Source organism: Lagopus muta, chromosome 6, assembly GCF_023343835.1.
Source record: "Lagopus muta isolate bLagMut1 chromosome 6, bLagMut1 primary, whole genome shotgun sequence".
Lineage (NCBI taxonomy): Eukaryota > Metazoa > Chordata > Aves > Galliformes > Phasianidae > Lagopus > Lagopus muta.
This window is the reverse complement of record NC_064438.1, coordinates 43532916-43545953: the sequence shown is the minus strand read 5'-3', so window position 1 is coordinate 43545953 and position 13038 is coordinate 43532916. Positions and strand designations below refer to the sequence as shown.

Genomic DNA, 13038 nt, shown 5'->3' with positions numbered 1-13038 from the left:
CAATTCTACACAGTGCGACTTTACTCTTCAGTTTATCTGGATGCAGGTGAAGTAGCATTACGTTAATCTGCAAGTCAGTTCTAAGTTACAACTGAAATTGCTTCAGTTCACTTTGAGTTCAGCAAAAATGACTGACTGCTATCAAATCCATTTTCAGCTCAATCTTCTCCCCACAAACAACTACGAAACAGCCAATATTTACCATCAGTAAGGCATTTCAGAATCTGAAGTGCTATTTCTAGATGCCTGTGCTGATTATTCATTTACAACTGTGGCATCCAGTACCACAAGACAGCAGAAATGGGTAACCTTCCTGTTTAATAGCAACTACTATAATTGAGTTTATATTTCCAGCAGCTCACTGGCTAGTATCACATTCTTCAACAGGCCATTCAAAAGATTTAAGAATTCCACAAACATTTTCATACCATTCTATGAGTCTAGCTCAGTTTTATCTTACAAACTTACCAGACACAAGCAACGACTGCAGAAAGTTCTACTTTCTCCAGTTTTTTAGACAAACTATTTACTAAAATTCTAAGTATTCTGGGAGTGTCTAATTAAATTATTACTTCAACATGCTTTCCAGAACAACTCCATACTGTAAGGCGATGGGTTCTCTCAATATATTTTACATATTAAAGGTGTAAAATATCTCAACCTTTGGAAAGGAATCCCCAGGAGCTGAAGGAACAAGCTTGAAAATGAGTGACAAAGATGATGTAAGAGGTGAGAAAAAGAGATAAAGGCAAATGCTGTTTCAGTACCAGGATACAGCCATTCTGTAAACGTTGCTTTTTAATCAAGAGAAGCTTTTGATCTAATGTCAGCATCCGCTGATTTTTCACTGAACACTAAAAATGTAAGTGATGACAGCTGCAGCGGTGTTGAGAGCAACTTCCCAACATATTTGATAGCCTACATTAGCACACCAGGCTGAGACCCAGCCTCAAAGCATAAGTTCTGAAAGCGTTTAAACAAACAAACAAGACAACAAAAAAACTAGCATTCAAATGATGGCAAGAGAGAAGTGATCTACTTCTGAATCTGTATTCAGCAGAAAGCAGAATCACACAATTGCAGTGTTAGAAAGGTCCTCAAGAGGTCCTTAAGTCCACCCCCTGCTAAAGGAGTTTTTAAGGTTAAGAATATTACATTTGTGCTAGGCAAGCCTTAACTTCTATCAAAATTAGTAACTAAAACTAAACTACACTAAATAGCCAGAAGAAACGGAACTATCAGGAATCAGCAGCATTAAAACAGCACTGCAACAGCTAGAGCGTTTTGAGACTCTAGAGATGCAGGAATGCTTTTGTTCTGTTTCAAAGCACTTAATCCAGTTTGTGTTGCACATATTTCTAGTGGTAAATAAACTTTAAAACAGTACTGTTTTCTGGAAATGTGTGAATCTATTTCTACCTCTGACACTTTCGTTTAGACTACTGTAGTACATAATATAATAAGACCATACTGAACCAATAGAAGTCTTCACACCAAACTAAGTTACCTAAAGAATGCTTTTTAATGCAGAGTTAACTCTGCTTAACTTGTGAAACTACTGTATGTACGCACTCTGCAGTGTAACTTACATACATGCAATTATCTGATACTCAAATCAAGTGTAGATATTTATCCCTATGATAGAGAAATACGTATGAATATTTGTCTCTGCAGATATTTCCCAGTAAAAACAGGAAAAACTGCTGCAATTAAGTTGTGTTCTGAGGTCTGAAACTCAAACATGAAACTGTTCCACAAAGGCTGATGAATTTTAGTACAGCCACCTGTACATTTGCACATTTGCATGTTTTCTGTAAAACAAATAGGAAAAAAATTGAAAGGTCTGTAGAGAAAGCACTAATTAGGTTGCATGAAGAATCTTTATATTGCATATATTTTAATCACACTATTAACACAAAATCAACTTCAAAATGAAGAGAAATTAAATGTTTGCTTCTTGTTTATACAATTTGTCAGTCTTGGATGAACAACTTTGTTCAACAAGTTAGCAAGAAAGACTAACCTACTACACAGCATTCTGTAAAAAGCACAGCAGGCTAAGCAGTCTTAATGAGTGAGAAGAACATTGATAACATCAGTGTGCCACAGATTTATATCTGCATCTCATGTGCACTTTTTCCTCACTCAAATAGTATAGAAGAAAAAACAAACAAACAAAAAGAACAGAAAAGCAATAAGAATGATCAGTGCTCCACTCAAGAAAGCAATTGAGCAGGTTTAGGACTGTTGAGCCTAGAAAAACGAAGACTGTCTACAGAAAGAGCAGCATAGAAAAGGTGAATAGGGATCAAGTCTTTATTGCCTCTTCCAATACAAGAAGGGTAAGCCATCAAATGAAACCAAGGTTTCAAAATGCATGCTTCATATGACGTTGTTAAACTCAGCTAGGCATGCTGTGAATGCTAGATGATTACAGCATTTATAAAGAAGTTGTTACATAGTCTCTAGCTCAAGAAATCTTTAGAGATGCTATTATGTACATGCCTGCCCATTGCACTCTTCCCCATAAGCACCTGCTTTTGGCCACTGAGTTTCCAAACGTATTTTTGATAAGACAAAGCCATTTGCCTTCTACTCCTCCAGCAGCTATCTTAGAGTCAGCAGTGTGGGGAAAGGGAAAGACTAAGGGGCTTGGCTATACAGTATACAGGCATAGTAGCTTTTCTACAGCCAACCCCCAGACATTCGCACCTATTTTCCTCCAAACCTCTGATCAGCCCTTTCCATAGGCTGTAGTTCCAAAACCATACCAAAATATCATCTTGAATATCCTACAAGTTATCCTGGTTATCCTATACTCACTCACCTCTCTGCTCACTTTCCCTTCTTTCTTGCATCAGTATTCACCTGATCATTTTTGAGCTTATGAATGCAATTTGCACAAGTTTTCATTGCTTTTCTTCAGTTTGAGCTAATTAAAAGCACAAGGACTCCACTGAGAACCAATAGTGGTACAAACAAGGGAATGAAGACAGCCACAAACAGGCTACAATCATAGTAGGACCAACCAATTACGTAGTTAAGCGTGGTAAGTTAATTTATTACTTAGTCATGTTTGAGACAGATTTCAACCTACCTTTCCAGGTGGTAAATCCTCTAATAGACTGGTCTGCTAAGTCACGTATAGCAATTGTACCTGTCACCAGAGCACAATGTGGAGAGGCAGCAAAACGTTCAAGTAAAGTTCTTTACTGTACTCTTCTGCTTCTGGGAGCCTGATCCTCCCTGCAGCAGATGCAGTTTTAAGAGAGGCCTCAAACAGCAAACAAATAATGACGACTGCCATGACCCCAAGATCAGCATCCTTTGCAAATCTCAGCTCATCCTTTCAGTCCTCAATGAGATCAAGATCTTGTCCTCGTTTGTATTAGTAATTATTGTGGTGCTGATCTACTGTATATGTAGAAATTGGATTCTTTTACTCCGAGAAAGTACTAAAATTTCTGCTAGTCTTTTTTTTTCAAATACAATTACAAAACGTCTATAAACTCTGATGACAAAGAATGGAGCCAACAGGCAATATTCTCAACTCCAAAGGTTAATGATACCATTGAAATGAATGACTTTTCAGTCTGGGATCACAAGAGTGAGATTCTCTCACTGTAGAATCTAGTAATTCAATTGAAAAACAGCCTTGGAACAAGTTATCTCAAGTTACAGATGCTAAATTAACTCTCATTTAGAGATATCTGGAACCAGAGTCTTGAAATGCTCCTGAAGCCGCATAAAAGGAAAAAAGTCACCAAAAGCATTGCTGTCTACTACAGTATTACAAATGCACTTAATAAACAGCATATTACAGTGGTGACAGCAACTTGTACAGGTATACCTGAGAAAGTACTTTAAACTAGTGTGGAGGCTGTTAGCATGGTAATTATAATACCTATCACAGCTCCATATTAGCTCCAGTTCATGGAAAGTTTCAGCAGTTTTTTCTGAACACTCTACTGCTATAACTGCCAACTGGCAGTTCTCAAGAAAGAAACATCTTGCATGCATTTAACTAGTTTTGGTTTTCAGATATAAGATTGTGCTGTGCATGCATCACAAGGATAAATTCACACTGCAATAAAAAACAAAAAACACATCAGTCAAGGTTCCAAATCCTTGATGCCTACAGTTAAAACTTATTGTTTTTTTTTTTAGCGATACTTATTCATTTCATGACAGTGACTCATCTTGCCACTATGTTTCACAAAGCCATTAGGTTCCCAAACAACCACATTCCATTCCAAACTACTCCCACCCCACTGCAAAATACAGCATGTTTACACTTTCAAGTCCACGTTCAGTATGCAAGCGTGAGTTCAATATTATGAGTAATGGCCCCCAGGTTTCACGCTTGAAGCTGTCAATATTAAATACAACATTTATTTTCCAGTTCAAAAATAATGACAACAATGCACAAAAACTGCGTTTTTTCATGACAGAATTTTTTCTTGAGAGGTGGACACCCCTAAGATGAGAACTAGAACTTCACTATTGAAGACTGACAAAATTCCAAGTGTTAGGTAAGACAGCATGACCAACTACCACAGACTTGAAGCCTGTTTTTATACGGGAAAGCCCCAGCAGATACCAGGAGCAGTGGAGTAGATTCAGTGGATAGCCTACACTTGTCTATTCTATGTGATACAAACTTACAGGCATACCAGGAGATACTGTGCATAGAAAAATCACCATTTTTTCTTCCCTTTTGCCACTACAAACATTACAAAACAAACATTTTACATCCCATTATTTACTCATCCAAACTGAATTTTCAACAATGGCTCTTCCATATTGCAGGAAGGGTTTACACTGCTTGCTACTTCAACTAATGGCAAAAATAGCAGAGCAACACAGCAATAGGAGATACTGATCTTCTGAACATAGCAGGGATTGGAACAGAAGGAACAGGAATACCTTGACTATCTTCTCCAAAAACAGACTGATTTAGCAGAAAAATGGCTTTTACACATTGTAAAATTAACCCCAGAGAGCCCTTTATAAACAAATTTAGAGTGTGCCCGTGAACAAAGAATGCAACCAAACTACTGTAAAAACTTCAATGAAAATGTAATGCAATATAACCTCCCTTTCATAAGGAACAGAATTCTCTGCAGTCCCTAAACAGAGAAGGAAAAAAGCAGTCCTAACCAATGCCTTTTTCTCCTCTCCACCTGATGACCAGAAGGCTTGAGCGACATTGTGAACTGTTTACCCATGAATAGTTATCAAAACAGTTCTTTACAGTTCACATAAGATTTGTAGTGGAATAACTGAATTTTCTGTGTAAACAAGCCTACAGGCTTCTGCTAAAGGCTGGAGCAGATGCTTAACAAGTATTAAATGTGTTTTTAATCATCAGTAAACTTTGCTTTGACTGAAACTTAAATCCAGTGTCCTTTTGATGCAGTACAAGAATGAAAATATATTTCTATTTTTAGTAACTCAGTTTCCGAAAAATGGCTAAAAACATCTTGTTTCAGCTGCTAAGACTGGTGCCAGCAGAAATAAAAGCTTTAACAATTTTCATCAGAATGACGACTTTCGTAATTCTAGGTGTTTAATGGCAGGTGGGTCAAACTAATTTCAAGAAGGTAACACGTTAACTTCAAATTGCTGAAACTTTGTGACTGCTTAAGAATCTTATCTTTCTGATCATTAAATGCTCCTTAATGTATATTTCGCTTCATTACAATGAAGCTCGATTCTATAATGAAACAGTTATTTATAGAGAAACCTGACAGAAGGGAGATCCTAATTTTTAGGAATGAGGAAGAAGGTTCATGTTTTTTTCCATAAATTTTATCTCTGGGAGAAATTCTGGTGATCCTCTCTATACTGCTCCATGTACAAGAAATTCTACATAGAACAGAAGGTTCAGAATGGAATGTAAGCCTGATGTTGTCACAGTTACACATATTTTCTTCTTAAAGCTTGTAGATCACTCAGATGTCAAACAGGTACAGGCAACTCTTGGCAAAAAGATTTATGTTAACTCAAGTACTCCTTGTTTTCTCCCCATTTGATGTATGTTTTCCAAAAGCTAGTAATCAACCGAAAAACCAGACACAGAACAGAAATACTGCTTTTATACTAAAAGGCTGCTCAATCTGACCTGTAAAGGTTGTTAAAAAAAACCAACAAAAATATATCCACTAAAAACAATTGTGCTACTACAATAAATTCTCTGCTCAGCAGCATCTGGAGATGACCACAGCCAACTTCTTAGTATGTTGTTTTGTCCCTTTAGGTCAGCAGGATTTAAAAGCCCTTCCACAAATTATTTTTGCACTACTCTTCACTACTGCCTTATTAAATGTTTAAAGTATTACTAATTGTATAAAATGTTTACTCCTGTGGTGTTGGAGTTAGGGTGCAACACTATCAATACCAATGCTCCCTACTGTAGGAAATCATCAGATTTTTTTGCTTCAGTCTCTAATTAATCAATTTCTAAGTTGTCACTCAGAGAAAAGAAACCATGGCTGGAGAATGATGCCTGAGACTGACACTGTTAATCTTACAGAGACCACACTACAACAGGAATGCCTTAGTAAGTGTCAAGAAGAAGATAAGAGTGATAAAGATGTATTCTTTAGAAAAATATTCTAAATGACTTTTGGCATACAAACTTTCTCAGAAAAACTTGCAACAAATCCTCTGAAAAACAAAAATTTTACAGAGGAAAAAGTTTGAATTGCTTCTGATCCTAAGCTATCTGCTGTTCATAATGTTTTGGTGCCAGTAGGTTCACAAGGAAGAAGCAAGTAGCAACAAGAACAAGAGATTTTTTTTTTTTTTTTATATCTTCCCACTATTAAGCAGCAGGTTTAAAGAAAAAACAACCTACACAAAAAATGGATCACTTTCCTCAAGTACAATGCATGATTAAACTACAGAAAACAGCATCACAGGATTTTGTGACAACTGAAACAAAGCAAGAGTGATATGAACCTGATGTGTTAAAAAAACATCTGAAAAATGCTCAAAATACATCATTGGGAACACATGCTAAAGAGATAATCACATGCATAGCGTTTATTGCAGCAAACCCCATAATGTATAAGGGCTGCATTCACACTGGATGCAAGATAGATCAACCTCATGCCTCACTACACATTCCCATGTCTCCTAGTTCTCAGCTCCACAGGCTAAACTAACGGATATTTGGGGTAAAACTTGTCTTCAATGTTCTGAGAGTGTTATTCCCAGTTTGGATGGGAATAACACTCCCTCAGCATTTAAACTCTTACTTATGAAGTTCTTAGACCCACATAATAATATTAGAAAATAACTAGAAGACCACCTTGTTCTCAGAACAGAAAGCATAAGAAACTGTCACATGGCTTCGAAATAATATAAGCTTCCTGACAGAGAAACACAGGAATTAGTAACTAGATTTATTCAGTCGTGTTTGATATTTGCCAGTACTTGGAGATTCTCAACTTATCTCAGGATTTGACTTGAGCTATGAACTTACAAATGCTGAAGGCAAGAAAAGGACTCCAAGTTCATATGAACGGATCATCAGTTGGGTGCCATTTTTCTCCAGAGCTCCCCATGCTGCTTTAGATAGATTGGCACTGCAAAGAGAAAGCATTTCAGTAAGGCATACCCTTCACAGCAGAAAATACTGAAGCTGCAGCAATGCACTTCTGGCAGGAGGATTTTACCTCAAATCACATTAGTTTTTAATGAAAGTAATTTGAGTATTATTCCTAACTGTTATTTTTACAGCAGACTGGAAACAGCAGAGGCAATACTCAGAAGGACATTGATAGACCACGTGAAAAATTATACAAGCTTGCTCATATCATACAGATCTATAAAGAAAAGGTCAGCCTTTTGAATCTACTCTGCACATTTCAGATAGAAACTCAATATTGGTAAATGCTTCAGTGTGGTAACATTAAAAAATAAAAGGCTAGCTAAATTATGACTAGTTATAAGACATTTAGCATAGAACATTTTTGCAAGTGCTACATAGAATAAAAGGCTAAGAGCAAGAGATATTTTGATACATTTATAAACAAATAAATATCAAACAAGCTTATCTTTGTTTTGGATGGATTAGCACCATGTCATTGTTAATCCTTCATTACTATCTGCTACAAAGTAGATAAAGTTGGCATCAAAAAATGCAAAAGTTCTCAAAACTGACTTCTATGGAATAATATCAGGTCTGAACAATACATTTTAACCAAAAGGCATGCTGAATATTTTCTAATAGTAGCATATGGTGGGAGAGAAAAAAGTCAAACCAACAACGAATTTCTGCATTAGGTGAAGAAGCATCACATTTGAATGATTTACATACTTTAACAATCACCTTAACTGCTACTACTGTAGACAACAGCATCAACAAGCAATGAAATTTATAAAACCAAAGTAAAAAAAGATTGAGTAACTGAACATTTAAAGAAAACATACAAACACGATAAGCTGCTGTTTTGGGGTTATACAAAAACCCCTGCTCATAGAACTGAAATCTACCTTTTCATTCACAATAACAAAACCTTCCCTTGTATCAAGGAATTACTCGCTGATCCTTTCGACTTCTTTAAAAAAGAAAAAGAAAACTAGCAGATGGAAGTATAGACTGAAAACATCCATACTTCAAGCTAGACTGCTGCACAACTTAATCTGACAAAAGGTCAGACACCAAATATCAGCTATCTATATGTTTTATAGCAAAAAGGCAGCACAAGCATAAACTAAGCCTCAACTCATTCTATTTTGTTGCAGTCAGTGAACAAACTGGTGTATCCAACATCAATCCACAAACACCGTGTATTAAGGAACATCAGCCAAAGGTTTAGGAAGTTTTTATTACTTCAGTTGATGCTGGACCCTGAAATTGGAAGTTAAAGTCCAGAGAAGATTATGGAGCCATTGCCAAGGGTTTTTGAGGTCATAATTTCAATGTGCAGCCCCAAAAGACTAAAAGAGATGCCTTAAGGGTACTGATAAAAAAAGATATAACAATTTTTGCACTATATCAAGCCCTGGTGCATCCATGTCTCAAGTTCTGTGTACAGTACTGTTTTACACAGCTTCACGAGAACACATGGAGTTTAGAAGTAGAAAAAGGCAACTGAAGTGTTTAAGAAGTTGAGGTTGATTTTTTTCAGGAAGCCAAGTTTAAAGCAACAGAAACTTCAGTTTGGGGAAAATGGACTAAGGTAGAGCCTAAGTTGACAGAAGTCATTAAAGGAGCAGATATGAGAGTAAAATTGGTATTTCCCCAATCTGAGCAAACGCAACACAACAAACTGCAAAAAATGGCTAAACTCAGGTGCTCTTTGCAAATAACACTTCCTTTTTGCTGTCACAGGAGAAAGAACTCTACTGGGTTAGTCCAATTGTGAAGCTGAAGAACAGAAATCCCTCTCACATCCAGGTTACTTGGTAATTCAATTGTAAAAATTGTAACACTTCCTCAAAAGGAAGAGAAGGATTTGCTTTGTGTACTTAGCACACTTATTTTGTGATAACAATTTTTTTACTTGTAATTACAAGGTCACCTGACTGAAGAGATAAATAAACCCCAAAAAATGAACTACATGTAATAGGAGTAAACAACTACTCCTTCAGCCTACCTACCCCTGCCCTTCTACACCTTTCTCCTCTTTGAGTTTCTGAAAGCACAGCAGCATACAGAACAACAAGGTCATATCATGTCACTCTGCATGCTCAAATACAGACTTGCAGAAAGATAAAGAAACAATAAAAGTAGTACCCAAGATACAGGCATAAGATTTATTTTCTTCTGCTGATCTACTATTAAGAAATTAAAGTGTTTCTTACAAACTTTCTGCATATTTAAAATTAAGTACTTTCTGCCAAGAAAGACCTAAGTCAAAACATCTCCCACATTTAAATTCTCAGAATTATTTATGTTACTTAGAAAAGCTAGACTGCTTTATTTATTAAGCATTTTTCTAATGGAAAATTTCTATTGTTAAGCTATGGATGTGCGTGCGTATGTGTATACATGCTTACACACGTGCATATGCACACACACATTATGTATATGTACACACACTTCTTTTGGCCCTACTTTTTAAGGTCTGTTCAGTTTGCACTGAAAGTTTCATTTAAATCTGCAGGAAAAGGATCTAAAGACTTTCTACAGAACATCTCTAAAACTGAAATGAAGCAGGAAACGTAGACGAATTTTTTACACTACTTACAGTATTGTGAGGATTATGGCAGTAACTTACCTGTGCCTGCAATTGATGAGAACTTTTTCTTTCTTTTAAACATAAAATGAGAAGTGTATAATTAGTCATTTACCTTGTAACTAAAAACCATGCAATCTTCTGGAAGTCATGAGAAGGTCTCATGTATGTCTTGATGTGAGGCATGGCATGACTTCGACCAGAGACTTCTGCTGACCATTTGCTAGAAATAGAAGAGGAATGTTTTTCAGATTTCTTTGTTATACAACAATATATATATATAAATTGTAAAACAAGAATAAACTTCTTCCCCCTCCCTCCCTCACGCACAAAGAACATGGCACATAATGCCATGTTCTCTGATAATGCTATACTTCTATACTACATTTAATACTTGTGTACCCCACAAAAAGGCTAAAAATAGTTCATTTTTTAGTATTTAAATTTAAGTATTTAAATACTTGAAGCCAGAGAAAATTCTTCTTCTTAAAAAACAAACATTCCCAGTGTATAAGGAACCCCTAACAAGTTTTCCATTCCACCTTTCCAGCTTTCAAGAAACCAAGTCCAAACTTCCAACCAATTTTTCTTCTTTGAAAATGATAAATGGTTACGCCTTGAAGCAAATGAGCTTTGTCTTGGCACCAAACTAACCCTTCCAGAATTCCCCAAACTTATTACAATGTATTTATAAATGAAGGAGAGGCACAGAGCAGACTGCTGACACTACTCTTCCGCTTCCCTTTCCTGTGCCCCTAAGCCACAGAGAAACTCAAGGTCTTAAGGCAGCAGAGGTCATACATAAACCAGTTTAAACAACACGCCATTGCTGGAGTATTACAACATTAATGTTACTGAACTGCAAACAATCAGTAAGCAATAAATGAATGTACAGAACTGAAGGTGTGTAACCATGGTAACTATAAGCACTTTTACCTGCAACCATTAAGTCCTTGCTTAAAAATATGGAAGTGAGAGGACTTCTAAATACACCTACATCAAATCAGAGACTTGCCTTCCCTGGATTTGTGGCTGAGCATGTTATGTTCCAATCTCGTTTCCCTAATTTAGCTTTCTTTTCTAAAAAGTTGATCAAGAAGAGTTTATCAGCTCTGGAAAACATCGAGTGAACTGTGTTCACCTAAAGGCCTAAAGAGATTCAAGAAGAGGAATTATTTTCTGAGGCCGACTTCAAGAACTAATTTACACATGTGTATATATTGCATATATGTATGTATGTATGTATGTGTTTGATGTTTGTCTCACTAATATATGTAATTGTCAAATAAAATTATTCAGATGCTTTCAGTAAAATAACTGCTAAAGATATCTTTTCACTTCAGCCTAAAAGAAAGCATCTCTCTGAACTGTGTAACAGAGTGACAAAAGAAACTAGAAGGTGTTTCAAACAAGCATAACATCTGACATTTAATAAAGCTAAATTTCAACTTCATCACAAAACTGTCCAGGTGTGTTTTAGAAGAAAAAAGATCACAGAAGGCCTGAAGATACAAGATCAGTTGTTTTGCACAATATAGAGCACATAATAACAAAGTCAGGCTTGTTCAAGTCAAACTGACTTGATGTGTTTAAAACTGTAAACTTTTCATCAGTGTAGCTAGCAGAGGATTTTCAAAGTACCGAGCTCATGTTGCAGTAAATTTTGAGTGGATTCAGACTCACAAAGTTCAGTTCACCATAAATACAGTAAGTTAAATGAAACTAGCTTTGAGAAATTTTATGAGCAAAACCACAGCTTGCATCAGCTATCCTAGTGACAGATGGGTCACAGAATCACGTAAACCAAAGGCCCAAGCGTGGAGTGATGAAAAGCAGTTACATATCAAAATCAACTACTTGAGCAGTAAGATGTGCTAGCTTTTTAAAATCCTTTTACACTTCTATGACAAGAGCTCCTTATCACTAATACATCTTAACTGACTTCCTACCTTAAGATACTGACAAGATGGCTTAACTACAGTTATGAGAACTCATAGCATTAATCCCCACCATAATAGCACTGCAGGCCCCCTGAGCAGTTTCAAAGTCTTGAAAATAAAGACTTGACAAGCAAACTGTATAAACATTAAAAAATGTCTATCATTAGAATAAGCATTAAAAACACAGTGGTTTATGCACTGTTAAGACTGATCAACTGCTTCAAAAAAAGTAACAATTAACAAATCACTGATGATTATATTTCTCTCCTTTTCAATGGGTAATACTGAAAGGAAAAAAAGTGGCTCTACCACAGAAAAAAATATATATATATACCACTTACACAATAGCTAATTTAACAAAGAAGTCTAGCATTCATTTGCTAGACATTGCTATTTGTTTGCTATTGTAAGAAAAATGAAATCAGTACTAAGTTGGGTTCTCGTTCTTTTGAGAAATTACTTTCAAGAAATCACAATTCAGAGCTGCACTCCAGGTTAGATACACTCAACTATCAGTAGAGTTAGAAAAAGTCTGCAGACAGGATAAGATTCACATATCTGGGAAAGAGGTTCTGCCTTTTTAGGTGAGAATATAGACCACCATTTTCCTACTCTGTAAATCCCTCTCTCCTTCTGAAAAGGAGACACCCCTTCTCCCTTTCTTTAAGCATAAAATATTTCTCCTCTTTTAACCCTGGCAGGCCCTCTCATTTCTTAAAAGTTTTGTATTGTTTTCCAACGAGCTAGACAAATTCCTCTATTCTCTTTGCTTCTGGAAGTCCTGTTACTATATCAAGCTCATCTTGTATTTAATACTACTGAAACAGGACCAACCATTGTCTGTCTCTCCCAGACTACCATAGATAAGAAACACAGGGTATGTTAACAACTTCCATGCAGGCTCTCCT

The 13038-nt window shown here is 36.2% G+C and overlaps 1 protein-coding gene across 3 annotated transcripts in view; it reads right to left on the bottom strand.

Moving 5' to 3' along the window:
• The window catches only part of TDP1 (tyrosyl-DNA phosphodiesterase 1), a 36320-nt gene that overhangs the window by 9913 nt on the left and 13369 nt on the right, over nucleotides 1–13038 (bottom strand). For all 3 annotated transcript variants that reach the window (XR_007377723.1, XM_048948539.1, XM_048948540.1), the window contains exons 13-14: nucleotides 10306–10413; nucleotides 7490–7592 (exon numbers count right to left, since the gene is read on the bottom strand). Coding sequence is in view for 2 of the 3 variants with exons in the window: in XM_048948539.1 (XP_048804496.1) it covers nucleotides 7490–7592; nucleotides 10306–10413 (211 nt within the window). In the remaining variant the exon portion in view is untranslated. The remainder of the gene's footprint in view (nucleotides 1–7489; nucleotides 7593–10305; nucleotides 10414–13038) is intronic.